Below are 17,640 nucleotides of genomic sequence, written 5' to 3'. Positions count from 1 at the left end.
AACTACTTATTTTTAGAATAACCCTCCTATATATATATATATATATATATATATATATATATATATATATATATATATATTATCAGTGGCTTGTAATGGACAAGGAGCTGAAAAGGCATGTGGTTGAAACAACTGCAAACCATGTATGCTTAACATGTTAAATGGCAGGCATGAGATATTCAAACACCAGGACGTTATATTCAAGCATCTTCTCACATCTATATGTCTCGTATTGACGGAAACCTAAACAAGTCGTATAGTGTGTAAACGATTTAAGGTGAAAATTTCGATAAATCTGAAAAAATTGAACAAGAATAAGATATTATGGCCTATACGAGACGTATATGGTCTATACGAGGCATACAGTTCATCCACGAAGAATACGAGGCATATGGTTCTTCAATGATGAACTACATGCCTCTCGACTCTTGTACAATACGAGACATCATGGTCTATACGAGTCAAATAAACATATCAAACTAAAAGTCTGACACTTCCATACCCTCGTCGTGCATGCAATGTCCATTTGACATGTATAGGCCTATAAAAGTCGTATAGGCCCTAAGAAAGGAGGATAATGTCCAAATATAACATCCCTATTTTGCCCTTGTGTACGCAAACACTAAACACACGAATAAGTTTACATGTTTCGTTTTTTGTTTATTCACTGTTTGTAATCACAACATCTTGCTTTTGGTGCCTAACTAGTTGTGTTGATACTTGATATTTGATCGTGGCATTTTTGTCAGTTAATCGCCTTTTCTTGGCATCTATTGTTTTCTTTATAGTGAGCAGTTTTTCAGTTCACTCGGTTGTTATTATTCAGTGTCTTTCGTATAAAGTACAAGATATATAGTCTAAACAATCAATGAGAACACAAATCATGGTTTATCAAAAAGAATACAAGTGAATGGTAATTAAAAAGGATAAGGCTTCACTTGAGCAGAAGCCATTTGCCAGATCTTAAGAGTTGCCTTCACACTCATACCAGTGGCGTTGTTGAACAAAAAGAGCTTTGCGTTGTCGTATATTGCCTTTGTGGGATACACCCTTGATGTTACAACCGTCCTTCCGCCTTGTGCAAATGCCTCGACTATGGAATGATCCACCTTATATGTCACATAAAAACATACTATTATAGTAGTTTTAAACCTGATTAATAATATCTATGTATGTATAAACCAAATAGCAAGGACCTTCAAAATTAAAGAGGTACGAATATTTTGGCTCATTGTTATCTTAAAGTGGTTAAGATGCTATTATGGTCTTTGAATCAATAACATCTCATTGTCTCTTTTAATTGTTTAAACTATAATTACATATTTTTCCCTTCAATTATGTTTTAAGTTTTGTAAATAAATAATAATTACTCTTCCACCTCTTAAGTTTGGTCATATATTTCTCAAATTTATTTTATTCTATTTTTCTTTTATATCTTTGAATATATTATGTTTTAAAAAAATTGAACATGCCGTTGTGAAGTGCTTATCTGGTCAACGTTTCGATGTAGGTTTAATTAAATATCGAGATGCGGATTATAAGGTACAAATCATAGCTGCATCAACATATAAGCTCTTAAATGTACCTTGTCGTAAATTTTTGGCCATTTTTTAAATAAGTTATCAAAATACATAAGTTTACTCCATTTTTAGCTATAACTTTGACCAATCTAATTAATAATATTTTGGCTATAAAAACCTTTAAATAAAAACACCATTATATTAGTTTAGGAAAAATGTGTACAACGATTCAATTAAGTATGTATGAACTCCTCCACTTTGGTAGGTTGGTTTTTTACGAGTACTGTTTAAAGTTAGTTTTTTATTTTATTATTATTATTTTTTTTGAACTCTTCACGTGAAGACTCTAAACTTTCTTGCCAACTTTTGTATTTTTGGTTTGTATTTCATATTTCAGATATATTTTTGTCATTAAAGTATTAAATTAGTTATTTTGTTATCCAATTTTTATTTTAAGATTAATTCAACATGCCCAATTAAATAATTAGTTTGGTTTAAACATTGCTCCTAGTTGTTTCATAGTACACATATTTTGTATTTTTAACATTACTAGAATTCCATTTATTTTCATAAAAATGTTTAACTAATTATCAAATATGTGTTTTGAAAACTTTTAATTTCATTGGGTTTAATTAAAATAAAAATTAAATTATAAAAATAAATATGACCTAAATATTTTTACCAACGAATTGCAAGATAAATGAAAATTTCATATCTTGTGTATAGCATTAATAGTTCAAATCTCATTGGTATTTTAAAGTTGAATTATTTAAAAACGTGAAATTCATTTAGTTTCCATCTTTCAGCTATAATTTCAAGTTGATTGAGTCAGCTTGGTATGAAGTACGAGTTAAGATCGAGCTAGCCTTAACTTGGCTCGGCTAGCTTGGCTCTCTACTAACCTTTAAGTGTTGTTACCCCCGCTGCATGGTACATGAACCTAACCAGTATTTAGATGTATATTAAAGCCTTCACTTACCAATATCCTCATTGTGAGTTCTTCACCATTGATTACAGGGACATCGCTTCCATATACTAAATTCTCACTATCATAATCCAATGTTGACCTGCATATTTCATTAATTTTTTTCAATTATGAGTTATAACTTATAACTGATTCAGTTGACTATCAAATAACTTCTTCTTCATAAAACGTTTCTATAAAGTAAATACATGTAACACACATTAACTATATTTCTAGAATCATTTGTGATTTTTTTTTCACCAAAAATATTTTTATAAAGTAAGTGTATCTTTTTAATAAGGAAAAAACATTGTATATAAGATATTTATAAAAATTTATATATGCATACCTTTGCTTATCAGAACAAAAATGTGTCAGCACACCTTCATCGAAAGTTTTAGACATGTAAAAATAAACCGGAGTTAACTCTGAAAGGGTTTCATCAGCGAGAACCACAATTCCAAATGGTCCTAAACTTCCCCTTTTGGTTGCACCCCAGTGACAACCATCTTTGTCATTAGTTTTAGGTGCGGCTTTTATAAAATCTTGATCCACCTCAAATGTAGCAACTATATCCAGCTGCAACCGTCACAGGTCAGGTCAGTGTTTTATTAAGATAAAAGTGATGAGAGAAAACTCATGGAGTGCATTTCACATTATATAATAACCTAAAATAATAATAAAGGCAACATTATTGTTCTCTTGAACCTGTGTCGTTGTGCCTACGTCTAGGGGAATGATCGATCCCGGCTCTAGCTTGATCTTTTTAAATTCTTTGCCCTTATATCTTAAGCTCTCGATCTCCTCAATTGGCCAATGAAGTAAATTGGTCCCGATTTTTCTATCTAGTACCACGGTTCTCCCAATAGTCTATTACAAAAAATAACATGAAAATGTTTGGTATACTTTTTTATTATTAAATATATATTCACATACGAACTTAACTTATATGAACAAAAGCCCATCCTCTAGAGATGACATCGACACGTTTATTCGATTCTCTAACAAAACCCCATGTGACTCGCCTTTTCTTTAAATGGTCGTAAAGACTTTTGGATGCATAGAAATTACCATAATCGCATCTATAGCCGAAACCCACACCAAAATCAGGGTTATCGGGAGTCCATTTATCGTTTATTGCATCATAGGTCCCAATTGAATACCAATCTTCATTATGACGCTCCCTACTTTCTTTAATAACATGTTTGACACCCGGCCCATAGGCGGCCATATCAAGGGCACTATCATTTGTTAATGAAACTGGGTAAAAGTCAACACATTCCCACATGCCGGTATTGATAACCAAGTGTAACGGCTCATCCAACAACACATAATTCATGTAATCGGTAGTATGATAAATTAACACAAGCTCTGTCTTTCGTCGTCTAGATCCGATGATCATCCTATGTTTTCCATCCGGACCAGTCCAAACTGTTGAGGGGTCCCGATAGTCTGTCAACCCAATCCCCGATGGAGTGTAAAGGATTGGGTTGCCGTCATACTTGACCCACTTGACAAGAAGGGGATCAGATATGTTAGCAGGAACAGCTTTGTATTGTAATTGGGAGAAATCCTTGATCCTTCCCGTGTACAATGCAAATATTTGACCGTTAGGGAGGACGGTTATAGACCCTGATAAAACACCCTCGATATCATACCATTCAGATGGGGCTAGAGCAACTGAAAGCTCAAACCAATTGATCATGTCTTTAGACACGGCATGACCCCATGAGATATTGCCCCAAACCGGTGCATATGGGTTGTATTGATAGAATATAGGATACCAACCCATGTGAAACAACATACCTAAATAAGGTAAAATTAATGTTTAAATTGAGTATATTTTCAGACTATTCATAAATAAATGGTAAAATCAATTAGAATAATAAAACATATACAAACATTAGACACCAACTTTATGCTATTTAAAAATAACAAAATTTTAGAAAATTTACGTACCATTAGGATCTAGAGCAAAGAGTGCAACCAGGAACATTAGCAATTTCCATGAAATAAATCAAGAGAAAAAAACAATTAATATTGGAAAAATCAACAGAACAATGAATTTGATCAGGTAATGATATGGTACCACAAATAAAATTTTTCGCCGGTTGAAAATGAAAAGCTGTTCTTTGCCATGTAAGGCGATCAAAATTCTCTAGCAATGTTGGATTGGTGGCAATATAAGTGAAGACTAGTTTGTTTAGGATTAGGAGCGCAATAGTTAAAATGAAAAACATAGAAACTAATGTAAGACTGGACGGAACCCTGACACACGGCTGCTTCCCTATGGCGGCCAGTGGTGGTTCGGGTTCGTTTTGTATGGGACTGTGGTTGTGTGCAAGCTCAAGTTCACAAGAGGGTTTATTGGTTTTCATGGTTAAGGGAAATGGGTTATAAGTGAGTTTAGAGACTTTGTTTATGTTTCAAGAATCTTAACAAAAAGGCATATATATTTTGATGTTATATAAATACAAAAACAAATAGACATATAATTTAAACTTTTTATTTATAAAAAATGATTGGAGACATAGTTAAATGATTGGATATATTATATTAAAACCTATAGATAGATATAAATTAATTACAACGTAATTTGTGGTTATGATAATTACAAACACATTATCAAATAAAAAGCAATTACAAAATTAGTTGTAACTGATTATATTAAACCTAATTTGGTAGATGTATTTTTTTTACAACGACAATCTACATTATAACTAACTGGTCGGCTCCCAGTTTTTTTGCTCTTATTTTCACAATTTTGAATTTGAATTTAATATTATATAAGATGTAACTATATACTAGTTATTAAATATTATTTTAATTTATTAATATAAACAAGTATATGAAATATTTTATAATCAATATATTTCATAATTTGTTAATAACTGAAAGATATTTAATGCTTTTCTGAATTTAATAACAATATATTTCAAAATTTGTTAATAATGGAAAGATATCTAATGTTTTTCTGAATTTAATAACAGTATATAGAAATATTTTAACTTCAAATTTGTTTATAACTAAAAGATATGATGTTTTTTCTGAATTTAATATCAATATAAAAATAATACTTTTACTTTAAAACTGGTTAATAAGGGAAATTTATTTAATGTTTCTCTAAATTTAATACCAACTAGTTTTGATGATGAAACTAAAATCATAATAATTGGTTTTTAAAAGGGAATTATGATATCAACATTTGATATTTATCTATATCTAATATATAATATAAAATAATATATTTACTTTATAATTTGTTAATAACTGAAAGATATTTAATGTTTCTCATAATTTAATAAAGGTAGCCAAATCGGTACGACCACATCGTAAAAATCATGAATCATGTCCAATGATCCAGTACCACCTAAGGCTAAGTTTAGTGAGGTTTGGTTGAGCCCCAAGTGAGTCAAGCAAAATCTGACACGTATGTGTTGATATGGCACAGGATTAAGCCCCTCAACCAAGCCTCAGAGGGTGTAGTGGTCCAGGTGATCAGGGGCTTGATCATGGGCTTGATTGATTTTTTTTATTTATTTTTCTTTGTTATATACACAAATATAAATTAAAATACTTCATTAAAACATAAATAAAAATGAAAATAAAAGAAAAATAAAAAGGAAAATACATATAAATAGCGCTTTTATTTTTGTGTTGCCAATTCCTTCCGAATGCGTTCTTTTTCTTCCTCCATTAGCGCTTGGTCGTATGGCGGTAGGTGGCTAAAGTCTTTGGCTAGAAAAGCCAAACTCTTGAAACGGTTTCTTTTGTGTCGAGCTTCACCAATCGAGTGGATGCCACTTGACAATTCCTTAATTTCTTTTTTATAGTCGTCATCAACAACCGTTTTTTTCCCACGATCCCTACCCAGAGGGCGGCTACAACCTTGGTCTTTCAAATGACCTTCGAACAAGTTTAGGTCGAAGTCAATATGATTCTCCGACCCGCTCGAAGAGACGTATGTGCCGGACGCACTAGTTTTTGTACGTTTTGCCCCTTCGCCAAAGTCCTCCGCACATAGTTCAATCCATTTCGAGCACTTTCTTAACGCCTCCCACAAGTAGCCACCGTCAAACGTCTTCACCACCCCATACCTCCGCAACACCTCTTGTTTCCATTCATCACAAGTGAATTGGTAAACCGCGAGATCATCGGACCCACTCGGCCGCATTTGGTTAGCATTGCGGTTTGTATGTTGGTAAAGAATCCTACATATTTACGAGTATCGGTCCACCGACCCGATATCATATTATCGGTACGAGCCCTACTCCCCACTTGTTCATAAAATGGGGTAGTTATTTATAATGTGTTATTTAGTAAAAAAAAAAGGAACAATTTAAACTAGCCAACGGCTAGTTTTTTGAACCCCAAAAGCCCAATGGCTATTTTGTGTCCCGCGACCACACTCACGCCGCCCAACCGCGCCCCGACTCACCAGACCGGTGTAGCGGTGTTCGCGAGCCACATCACCGGCCACCTGGACCGCGCCCCACCCCTCACCCCCCACTACCCAAGTCTAACAAAACCACACATTCAACTTTTAAACAACAAAATTAATTAAAAAACCAACAATTAGTCTAGCAATGAGCTAAACTAGAACATCAAACACGGCATACTACACACCCATTACAATTTCACACATATCATATCTTTGGTTAAATAGAAATAATTTCAGAAAAAGAGAATTAACTTATCTAAAACAAAAATAACTAATCTGTTAAGTAATAATTAATCAAACTTATCGTAAATGATCAAACAAATTGAAAGTTCGGCTCCTGTAAAAAATTTCCTAAATGTAAAGAAATAAATTATAAATAATATTAAGTTGACATATAATTAGTATATTTTTTATATAAGGTTTTGGGCGGAAAATTTTTGTGAGTTGGAATGTGATGGTGACGGATATCCTTATTTCTAATCTTTATTAGAATGTACACATGTCTAATATAATCGAAGCTATTTTCATAAAAGACAAATTTGTAGCTTACGTGACAATACCCAGGATCGATTTCGGGCTTCAATTCCCGCTCAATGAGATGCTCAGTATTAGAGCTTTAGTTTACTGGTAATGAGTATTTGATCAAACCTATTCTCCAACACGTATTACTATTATTTTGATTTATTGAAATTGTTAGGGTTTTAAGTATCTTTATATATCCATGTATCAGTTTCATCTCAATATGTTTCAGGAAGCTACTTTGCTAACGCTTTCCTTCACCGCGGTATTAAATCTGTACCAAATTTTGAGTTTTCGGTATTCGTATTTCACGAACACGAGGTACCCGTACCGAACCGAACATTTCGGTACCAATACCAGTACCATATATTTGAGATTTTCAGTCTCTGTACCAATCGGTATTAGTACCATCCCGAGCTCATCCCTGCCCGTAGAAGAAAGGCCCAAACCAAAAGACAATAAAACCAAAAAAAAAAAAAAAAAAATTCATGAACCGCTGCTTACTGACAACTCCAGTTGTCAATTATGTATCCTCGTTCTTCGTACACCTATTATTTGTTTCCATATGTGTTTGCTTTTAACTGATTTTCGTTCAATCCTAGATAATAGTTTAAAATACATAAAAATTTAGTCTAGTATCTATATTTATAGCAAACCTCTTAAAAGACCTACTAGAAGACACCCTTGCTAGAGGTCATGAGTTTCAAGTCATGATTCGTTGGTTAATACGATTTTTTATACACACCGTATTCATTTCACAAGATTCTTCACTCTTTTTCTTATTCAAAGCTAAGGCCTTTGTCTATGTGTTTTCGCATCGAGCCTTGAATACTAGAAGAAAAGCACCAAGTCATGGAAACAAACTGTTGCAAAAACAATGCAGTAAAGATGTGTACAACAAGCCCAAGTTAAAGTTGAGCCGACACACAATGGACCCTGCGCAGTGTCGTAGTCAGGATTTTTTTTCTTCGGGGTTCGGAAATTTTCGATAAATGGACGATCGATTGTCAATCACTAACTGTTGGAAAAATCAAATTAAAATGCGAAAAAATAACGTTATCGGCTTAACAAAGTTAGTATTTCTAATTGAAATGTGGGTTAAAATAACGTTTATTTTGATTATGGACAAAACAGGTTATGACCGTTATATGTTCGGGTAAAACACACAAAATAATATTGTATAATGATCAATTATTTGGCTTCTAATCTCACTTAATCAGTAAGTACCAACAATTATATGTAACAGTGTTAAAAAAAGGAATATGAGAGAGAATTAATTAAAATGGGTAAGGCTGAATTTGAGCAGGAGCCATTTGCCAAATCTTCAGAGATGCCTTCACACTCATACGAGTGGCGTTGTTGAACAAGAAGAGCTTCGCGTCTTCGTATATTGCCTTCGTGGGATACACCCTTGATGTTATTGCCGTCCTTCCTCCTTGTGCAAACCCCTCGATTACCGAATGATCCACCTTATATATTTAATGTTACATAAAATAACATATTATCATAATATGAATAGTTTTAAACTTAAATAAATAACAATAAAAGTTTTACTCACCAATAATCTCATTGTGAGTTCTTCACCATCAATCACAGGGACAGTGCTCCCATACATAACTTTCTCACCATCATAATCTAGTGATGACCTGTAAATTTTTTTAAGTCGGTTTTGCGACTAAAATTTAATTAATTAAAACTACTATCAACTGTTACCTTAGCTTATCAGTACAAAAATGTGTGACCACACGTCCATCCGCAGTCTTAGCAATGTAGAAATAAACGGGAGTCAACTCCAAAAGGGTTCCGTCAGCTAGAACCGCAACTCCAAATGGTCCCAAACGTCCCCTTTCGGCTGCACCCGAGCTCTTGGTGCAACCATATTCGTAATTCGTTTCATTTGTTGTGTTTAACGCGTCTTCATCCACCACAAATGTAGCAACTATATCCAACTACAATCACCACAAGTTGAAGTCATTATTTTCTTAAGATAATATTTGACATTTTGACACATATAACATGTTATAAAACAATGTTTATTATTCGCTTGTACCTGTGTAGCTGTGCCTATGCCTAGTGGAACGATCGTACCCGGCTCTAGCTCGACATCTTCAAATTCTTGACCGTTATATCTCAAACTCTCGATTTCCTCAACCGGCCAATGAAGTAAGTGGGTCCCGGTTTTTCTATCGAGTACCACGGTTCTTCCAATATTCTGTTACAAAATTTACACCAGAACATTTGCTATACTTATTAGCTTTAAAACAAAACTACGAATACGAAACGAAAAGAACTTACGTAAATAGTAGCCCATCCTCTAGAAATGTCCTGATCAGCTTTGTCCGACTCGCCAATATAACCCCACGTGACCCGCCTTTTCTTTAACGGGTCGTAAAGACTCTTGGAAGCAAAGAACCTTCCGTAATCGCACCGATACCCGATACCCACGTCTAGTAACGGGTTATCTGGCGTCCATTTATCGTTTATCGCATCATAAGTCCCAATTGAATACCAATCCATACCATGTCCCTCCCAACTTTCTTTAATCACATGTTTGATACCCGGCCCATAGGCGGCGATATCAAGGGCACTATCATTGGTTAACGAAACCGGGTAAAAGTCGACACATTCCCACATATCAGTATCAGGAACCGAGTGCATCGGCTCGTCCAACAACGTGTAGTTCGTGTAATCATTAGTATGGTAAACGAGCACAAGTCCGGTATTATTTCGTTTAGATCCCATAATCATTTTATGTTTTCCATCGGGACCTGTCCAGACTGTTGACGGGTCCCGGTAGTCTTTTAACCCAATCCCTCGTGGAGTGTAGAGGATTGGGTTGCCTTCATATTTGACCCACTCAACAAGAAGTGGGTCAGATATGTCGGCGGGGACAGCTTTGCATTGTAACTGGGAAAAATCATTAGTGTTTCCCGTGTACAATGCAAAAATCTGGCCATTGGGAAGGACGGTGGTGGACCCTGATAAAACGCCCTCGATGTCATACCATTCGGTTGGGACCAGGGCAACCGGAAGCTCGAACCAGTTGACCATGTCTTTGGACACTGAGTGACCCCATGACATATTGCCCCATACCGGCGCATGCGGGTTGTATTGATAGAATAAATGGTACCAACCCTTGTGGAACAATGGACCTAAGACATAGCATTCAAATAATTTGTCAAATTATTTGAATGTTTAAACTGAATAATCAGTTTAATAGGTTAGTAAAAATCATGAATCATGTCCAATGATCCAGTACCACCTAAGGCTAAGTTTAGTGAGGTTTGGTTGAGCCCCAAGTGAGTCAAGCAAAATCTGACACGTATGTGTTGATATGGCACAGGATTAAGCCCCTCAACCAAGCCTCAGAGGGTGTAGTGGTCCAGGTGATCAGGGGCTTGATCATGGGCTTGATTGATTTTTTTTATTTATTTTTCTTTGTTATATACACAAATATAAATTAAAATACTTCATTAAAACATAAATAAAAATGAAAATAAAAGAAAAATAAAAAGGAAAATACATATAAATAGCGCTTTTATTTTTGTGTTGCCAATTCCTTCCGAATGCGTTCTTTTTCTTCCTCCATTAGCGCTTGGTCGTATGGCGGTAGGTGGCTAAAGTCTTTGGCTAGAAAAGCCAAACTCTTGAAACGGTTTCTTTTGTGTCGAGCTTCACCAATCGAGTGGATGCCACTTGACAATTCCTTAATTTCTTTTTTATAGTCGTCATCAACAACCGTTTTTTTCCCACGATCCCTACCCAGAGGGCGGCTACAACCTTGGTCTTTCAAATGACCTTCGAACAAGTTTAGGTCGAAGTCAATATGATTCTCCGACCCGCTCGAAGAGACGTATGTGCCGGACGCACTAGTTTTTGTACGTTTTGCCCCTTCGCCAAAGTCCTCCGCACATAGTTCAATCCATTTCGAGCACTTTCTTAACGCCTCCCACAAGTAGCCACCGTCAAACGTCTTCACCACCCCATACCTCCGCAACACCTCTTGTTTCCATTCATCACAAGTGAATTGGTAAACCGCGAGATCATCGGACCCACTCGGCCGCATTTGGTTAGCATTGCGGTTTGTATGTTGGTAAAGAATCCTACATATTTACGAGTATCGGTCCACCGACCCGATATCATATTATCGGTACGAGCCCTACTCCCCACTTGTTCATAAAATGGGGTAGTTATTTATAATGTGTTATTTAGTAAAAAAAAAAGGAACAATTTAAACTAGCCAACGGCTAGTTTTTTGAACCCCAAAAGCCCAATGGCTATTTTGTGTCCCGCGACCACACTCACGCCGCCCAACCGCGCCCCGACTCACCAGACCGGTGTAGCGGTGTTCGCGAGCCACATCACCGGCCACCTGGACCGCGCCCCACCCCTCACCCCCCACTACCCAAGTCTAACAAAACCACACATTCAACTTTTAAACAACAAAATTAATTAAAAAACCAACAATTAGTCTAGCAATGAGCTAAACTAGAACATCAAACACGGCATACTACACACCCATTACAATTTCACACATATCATATCTTTGGTTAAATAGAAATAATTTCAGAAAAAGAGAATTAACTTATCTAAAACAAAAATAACTAATCTGTTAAGTAATAATTAATCAAACTTATCGTAAATGATCAAACAAATTGAAAGTTCGGCTCCTGTAAAAAATTTCCTAAATGTAAAGAAATAAATTATAAATAATATTAAGTTGACATATAATTAGTATATTTTTTATATAAGGTTTTGGGCGGAAAATTTTTGTGAGTTGGAATGTGATGGTGACGGATATCCTTATTTCTAATCTTTATTAGAATGTACACATGTCTAATATAATCGAAGCTATTTTCATAAAAGACAAATTTGTAGCTTACGTGACAATACCCAGGATCGATTTCGGGCTTCAATTCCCGCTCAATGAGATGCTCAGTATTAGAGCTTTAGTTTACTGGTAATGAGTATTTGATCAAACCTATTCTCCAACACGTATTACTATTATTTTGATTTATTGAAATTGTTAGGGTTTTAAGTATCTTTATATATCCATGTATCAGTTTCATCTCAATATGTTTCAGGAAGCTACTTTGCTAACGCTTTCCTTCACCGCGGTATTAAATCTGTACCAAATTTTGAGTTTTCGGTATTCGTATTTCACGAACACGAGGTACCCGTACCGAACCGAACATTTCGGTACCAATACCAGTACCATATATTTGAGATTTTCAGTCTCTGTACCAATCGGTATTAGTACCATCCCGAGCTCATCCCTGCCCGTAGAAGAAAGGCCCAAACCAAAAGACAATAAAACCAAAAAAAAAAAAAAAAAATTCATGAACCGCTGCTTACTGACAACTCCAGTTGTCAATTATGTATCCTCGTTCTTCGTACACCTATTATTTGTTTCCATATGTGTTTGCTTTTAACTGATTTTCGTTCAATCCTAGATAATAGTTTAAAATACATAAAAATTTAGTCTAGTATCTATATTTATAGCAAACCTCTTAAAAGACCTACTAGAAGACACCCTTGCTAGAGGTCATGAGTTTCAAGTCATGATTCGTTGGTTAATACGATTTTTTATACACACCGTATTCATTTCACAAGATTCTTCACTCTTTTTCTTATTCAAAGCTAAGGCCTTTGTCTATGTGTTTTCGCATCGAGCCTTGAATACTAGAAGAAAAGCACCAAGTCATGGAAACAAACTGTTGCAAAAACAATGCAGTAAAGATGTGTACAACAAGCCCAAGTTAAAGTTGAGCCGACACACAATGGACCCTGCGCAGTGTCGTAGTCAGGATTTTTTTTCTTCGGGGTTCGGAAATTTTCGATAAATGGACGATCGATTGTCAATCACTAACTGTTGGAAAAATCAAATTAAAATGCGAAAAAATAACGTTATCGGCTTAACAAAGTTAGTATTTCTAATTGAAATGTGGGTTAAAATAACGTTTATTTTGATTATGGACAAAACAGGTTATGACCGTTATATGTTCGGGTAAAACACACAAAATAATATTGTATAATGATCAATTATTTGGCTTCTAATCTCACTTAATCAGTAAGTACCAACAATTATATGTAACAGTGTTAAAAAAAGGAATATGAGAGAGAATTAATTAAAATGGGTAAGGCTGAATTTGAGCAGGAGCCATTTGCCAAATCTTCAGAGATGCCTTCACACTCATACGAGTGGCGTTGTTGAACAAGAAGAGCTTCGCGTCTTCGTATATTGCCTTCGTGGGATACACCCTTGATGTTATTACCGTCCTTCCTCCTTGTGCAAACCCCTCGATTACCGAATGATCCACCTTATATATTTAATGTTACATAAAATAACATATTATCATAATATGAATAGTTTTAAACTTAAATAAATAACAATAAAAGTTTTACTCACCAATAATCTCATTGTGAGTTCTTCACCATCAATCACAGGGACAGTGCTCCCATACATAACTTTCTCACCATCATAATCTAGTGATGACCTGTAAATTTTTTTAAGTCGGTTTTGCGACTAAAATTTAATTAATTAAAACTACTATCAACTGTTACCTTAGCTTATCAGTACAAAAATGTGTGACCACACGTCCATCCGCAGTCTTAGCAATGTAGAAATAAACGGGAGTCAACTCCGAAAGGGTTCCGTCAGCTAGAATCGCAACTCCAAATGGTCCCAAACGTCCCCTTTCGGCTGCACCCGAGCTCTTGGTGCAACCATATTCGTAATTCGTTTCATTTGTTGTGTTTAACGCGTCTTCATCCACCACAAATGTAGCAACTATATCCAACTACAATCACCACAAGTTGAAGTCATTATTTTCTTAAGATAATATTTGACATTTTGACACATATAACATGTTATAAAACAATGTTTATTATTCGCTTGTACCTGTGTAGCTGTGCCTATGCCTAGTGGAACGATCGTACCTGGCTCTAGCTCGACATCTTCAAATTCTTGACCGTTATATCTCAAACTCTCGATTTCCTCAACCGGCCAATGAAGTAAGTGGGTCCCGGTTTTTCTATCGAGTACCACGGTTCTTCCAATATTCTGTTACAAAATTTACACCAGAACATTTGTTATACTTATTAGCTTTAAAACAAAACTACGAATACGAAACGAAAAGAACTTACGTAAATAGTAGCCCATCCTCTAGAAATGTCCTGATCAGCTTTATCCGACTCGCCAATATAACCCCACGTGACCCGCCTTTTCTTTAACGGGTCGTAAAGACTCTTGGAAGCAAAGAACCTTCCGTAATCGCACCGATACCCGATACCCACGTCTAGTAACGGGTTATCTGGCGTCCATTTATCGTTTATCGCATCATAAGTCCCAATTGAATACCAATCCATACCATGTCCCTCCCAACTTTCTTTAATCACATGTTTGATACCCGGCCCATAGGCGGCGATATCAAGGGCACTATCATTGGTTAACGAAACCGGGTAAAAGTCGACACATTCCCACATATCAGTATCAGGAACCGAGTGCATAGGCTCGTCCAACAACGTGTAGTTCGTGTAATCATTAGTATGGTAAACGAGCACAAGTCCGGTATTATTTCGTTTAGATCCCATAATCATTCTATGTTTTCCATCGGGACCTGTCCAGACTGTTGACGGGTCCCGATAGTCTTTTAACCCAATCCCTCGTGGAGTGTAGAGGATTGGGTTGCCTTCATATTTGACCCACTCAACAAGAAGTGGGTCAGATATGTCGGCGGGGACAGCTTTGCATTGTAACTGGGAAAAATCATTAGTGTTTCCCGTGTACAATGCAAAAATCTGGCCATTGGGAAGGACGGTGGTGGACCCTGATAAAACGCCCTCGATGTCATACCATTCGGTTGGGACCAGGGCAACCGGAAGCTCGAACCAGTTGACCATGTCTTTGGACACTGAGTGACCCCATGACATATTGCCCCATACCGGCGCATGCGGGTTGTATTGATAGAATAAATGGTACCAACCCTTGTGGAACAATGGACCTAAGACATAGCATTCAAATAATTTGTCAAATTATTTGAATGTTTAAACTGAATAATCAGTTTAATAGGTTAGTATCAAAAGTTATTATAAAACACTTACTTACCATTGGGATCTGAATAAAAAATTCCATCCAGCAACACAATTAAATTCCATGAAATAATCCAAGGAAAAAAAAACAAATTAGAACCCAAATTTTGCAAGATTAAGAGTTGGGGTGAGCAATAACCAAATCATTAACCGAAAACCAGCTATCGGTTTCATTATACCCTCGGTTAACCAAAACAAAATTAGCTTAACGGAACCGAACTACTCACATTTTCATATATTTTTACCTTTTATACATCTATTTCATGTATTTATACCTCCATTTCTTGTTTTCTAATATAAAATTTTAGCCCAAGTTTGGTTTTGGTTATTAACCGAAATTAACTTAATAGAACCGAACTATTCATATTATATATTTCTCGCTTTTATACCTCCATTTCGTGTATCTATACCACCAGTTCTTGATTTCTAATATAAAAAATTTAGCCCAAGCTTTAGTTTTGGTTATTAACCGAAATCTTGTTTTCTAACAAAAAAAATTTAGCCCAAGTTTTGGTTTTGATTATTAACCGAAATTAACCAAACCGATGCAAAAGCCGACAAACTAACCGAATTAATCAAATTCCGATTGGTTAATAAAATAGATTAACCGATGACTTTGGTTTCAGTTTAGCTATTAATAACCGAACCGAACCGTGCCCACCCATAATTATGAGACTACATTAAAAATCAACCATGCATACTAATATTATGATACCATAAATGAAATTTTTGGCGGGTTGAAAATGGAAAGCGGTTCTTTCCCATTTGAGGCGATCGAATACGGTGGCGGTGTGAGTGAAAAGATGTTGGTTATTATGGATTATGAGAATGATGGATGAAATGAAAACAAGAGAGACTAATGTGATAATGGCTGGAACCTTGATGTATAACCGGTTGGTTAAGGCTGCTGGTGGTGGTGGTTGAAGGTGGTCAAGTAAGGGAGTGTGGTGGTTGGGTGCATGCTCGATGTCACTAAAGTGTTCGGTGGCATTCATTGAGTTGAGTGAGACTGTGACTGCCTCTGAATGTCCAAGTTTGGTGCCATATAAAAAGTACATCTTTTGGGCTTTCTTTTTTTTTTTTTCTTTTTGAACGGATTTTGTCTTAAAATTTAACAAAAGAATAGGAGTATAGGCCCTTATGAAATTAGTTTTAAATATTTTACAAGTATAAGTTGGGTATGATATTAGTTGATACCTGAAATGAAATATATATGCATGTTTACCTGAACTATACACATAAGTATTTTCATATTTATTTGTTATTGGGTAATCGATTCGGGAGTCTCCCCGGAAACAATAGAGATATGGTTGTCTACATCTTACCCTTCATGAACTCTACCATAACTTTGCTATTTGTGAGATTTACTGAGTACGATGAATGTGATATTTATTTGTTATTGGGTAATTGAATAATCTATCATTTAGATTTTTTAGTTTTATATTTATGTTTATGTTGTTCTTGGATAATAAAGTTGTATAATAACTGAAACAGTAAAAAAAATTAGCTTTAAAATATTGATTGGTAGTTCTTAACAAGCTAAAAAAAGTAACGACGATATGCCCGATACGTGAGTGTAATTAATTGACATGTGTCTGACAAGTATTGAGCCAGTTATGTGATTATTCAGTTGAATATGAGAATGGAATTACCATATTCGGTTTAACCGTTTTATTGTCATTTATGATATAGATTTTTAATTCTCGTTTGAGGCATCTGAAATCTTGGAAACGGGCTTGTTGAAAACTGAATATTTAGATAAATTTTAAGTAAAATGTGAAGAGTACAAAAACTCTATGAATATAGGCATAAACGTTTTATAGTAATAAACTGTCGAGCCGTTCTAACCTTGGTGGAGTCATAAGATGGTTAGTGCGTAAAATAGAAAATTAATTGTTCAATCCATATACAGTGTTACAATTAGTCGTTCGAAAAAATTAGTAATAAACTGTCGAAATCATTCATCATTACCTCTTTTTATATGTTTATTACGAGTTTCTCTTCATACATACAACCGTAAAACAAATCATACGGTTAAAATTTTCCTGAGGGTGAAATAGATTTACATGCATATCTTATTATCTATATCTATATTATTTATAAAG

The 17,640-nt window shown here is 35.3% G+C and overlaps 3 protein-coding genes across 3 annotated transcripts; all 3 read right to left on the bottom strand.

Annotated features, from left to right (window-relative positions):
* Nucleotides 1–631: 631 nt before the first annotated feature.
* LOC143562093 (beta-fructofuranosidase, soluble isoenzyme I-like) lies at nucleotides 632–4,862 on the bottom strand. Its single transcript, XM_077050004.1, has 7 exons — nucleotides 4,574–4,862; nucleotides 4,444–4,452; nucleotides 3,440–4,290; nucleotides 3,193–3,354; nucleotides 2,834–3,063; nucleotides 2,500–2,587; nucleotides 632–1,109 (listed from the first exon to the last, which is right to left on the bottom strand). The coding sequence occupies exons 1-7, from the start codon at nucleotides 4,860–4,862 to the stop codon at nucleotides 918–920; spliced, it is 1,821 nt and encodes a 606-aa protein (XP_076906119.1). The 3' UTR covers nucleotides 632–917.
* Nucleotides 4,863–8,707: 3,845 nt separating this feature from the next.
* Nucleotides 8,708–11,510, bottom strand: LOC143562105 (beta-fructofuranosidase, soluble isoenzyme I-like). Its single transcript, XM_077050013.1, has 6 exons — nucleotides 11,123–11,510; nucleotides 9,740–10,608; nucleotides 9,495–9,656; nucleotides 9,158–9,393; nucleotides 9,003–9,090; nucleotides 8,708–8,913 (listed from the first exon to the last, which is right to left on the bottom strand). The coding sequence occupies exons 1-6, from the start codon at nucleotides 11,508–11,510 to the stop codon at nucleotides 8,722–8,724; spliced, it is 1,935 nt and encodes a 644-aa protein (XP_076906128.1). The 3' UTR covers nucleotides 8,708–8,721.
* Nucleotides 11,511–13,505: 1,995 nt separating this feature from the next.
* On the bottom strand, nucleotides 13,506–16,530 carry LOC143562092 (beta-fructofuranosidase, soluble isoenzyme I-like). Its single transcript, XM_077050003.1, has 7 exons — nucleotides 16,251–16,530; nucleotides 15,552–15,560; nucleotides 14,591–15,447; nucleotides 14,346–14,507; nucleotides 14,009–14,244; nucleotides 13,854–13,941; nucleotides 13,506–13,764 (listed from the first exon to the last, which is right to left on the bottom strand). Exons 1-7 carry the CDS (start codon nucleotides 16,528–16,530, stop codon nucleotides 13,573–13,575), a joined length of 1,824 nt encoding a protein of 607 aa, XP_076906118.1. The 3' UTR covers nucleotides 13,506–13,572.
* Between the last annotated feature and the right edge of the window lie 1,110 nt (nucleotides 16,531–17,640).

Source organism: Bidens hawaiensis, unplaced genomic scaffold (assembly GCF_021521415.1).
Source record: "Bidens hawaiensis isolate Kalapana, Puna unplaced genomic scaffold, B.hawaiensis_p1.1 tig00020909_1, whole genome shotgun sequence".
In the NCBI taxonomy this organism is placed as follows: domain Eukaryota; kingdom Viridiplantae; phylum Streptophyta; class Magnoliopsida; order Asterales; family Asteraceae; genus Bidens; species Bidens hawaiensis.
Note: the sequence above shows the minus strand (reverse complement) of the source record. Positions and strands in the feature narration are given on the sequence as shown.

Excerpts from the sequence above, each read along its gene's own strand:
- LOC143562092 (XM_077050003.1), bottom strand. The coding sequence starts at position 16,530 with ATGAATGCCACCGAACACTTTAGTGACATCGAGCATGCACCCAACCAC. Across the intron at positions 14,508-14,590 it reads GAGGATGGGCTACTATTTAC|AATATTGGAAGAACCGTGGT; the intron begins GTAAGTTCTTTT and ends ATTTTGTAACAG. Across the intron at positions 13,942-14,008 it reads TTTTGTACTGATAAGCTAAG|GTCATCACTAGATTATGATG; the intron begins GTAACAGTTGAT and ends AAAAATTTACAG.
- LOC143562105 (XM_077050013.1), bottom strand. The coding sequence starts at position 11,510 with ATGCGGCCGAGTGGGTCCGATGATCTCGCGGTTTACCAATTCACTTGT. Across the intron at positions 9,657-9,739 it reads GAGGATGGGCTACTATTTAC|AATATTGGAAGAACCGTGGT; the intron begins GTAAGTTCTTTT and ends ATTTTGTAACAG. Across the intron at positions 9,394-9,494 it reads GCATAGGCACAGCTACACAG|TTGGATATAGTTGCTACATT; the intron begins GTACAAGCGAAT and ends TGGTGATTGTAG.
- LOC143562093 (XM_077050004.1), bottom strand. The coding sequence starts at position 4,862 with ATGAAAACCAATAAACCCTCTTGTGAACTTGAGCTTGCACACAACCAC. Across the intron at positions 3,355-3,439 it reads TCTCTAGAGGATGGGCTTTT|ACTATTGGGAGAACCGTGGT; the intron begins GTTCATATAAGT and ends TTTTTGTAATAG. Across the intron at positions 1,110-2,499 it reads AACTCACAATGAGGATATTG|GTGGATCATTCCATAGTCGA; the intron begins GTAAGTGAAGGC and ends GTGACATATAAG.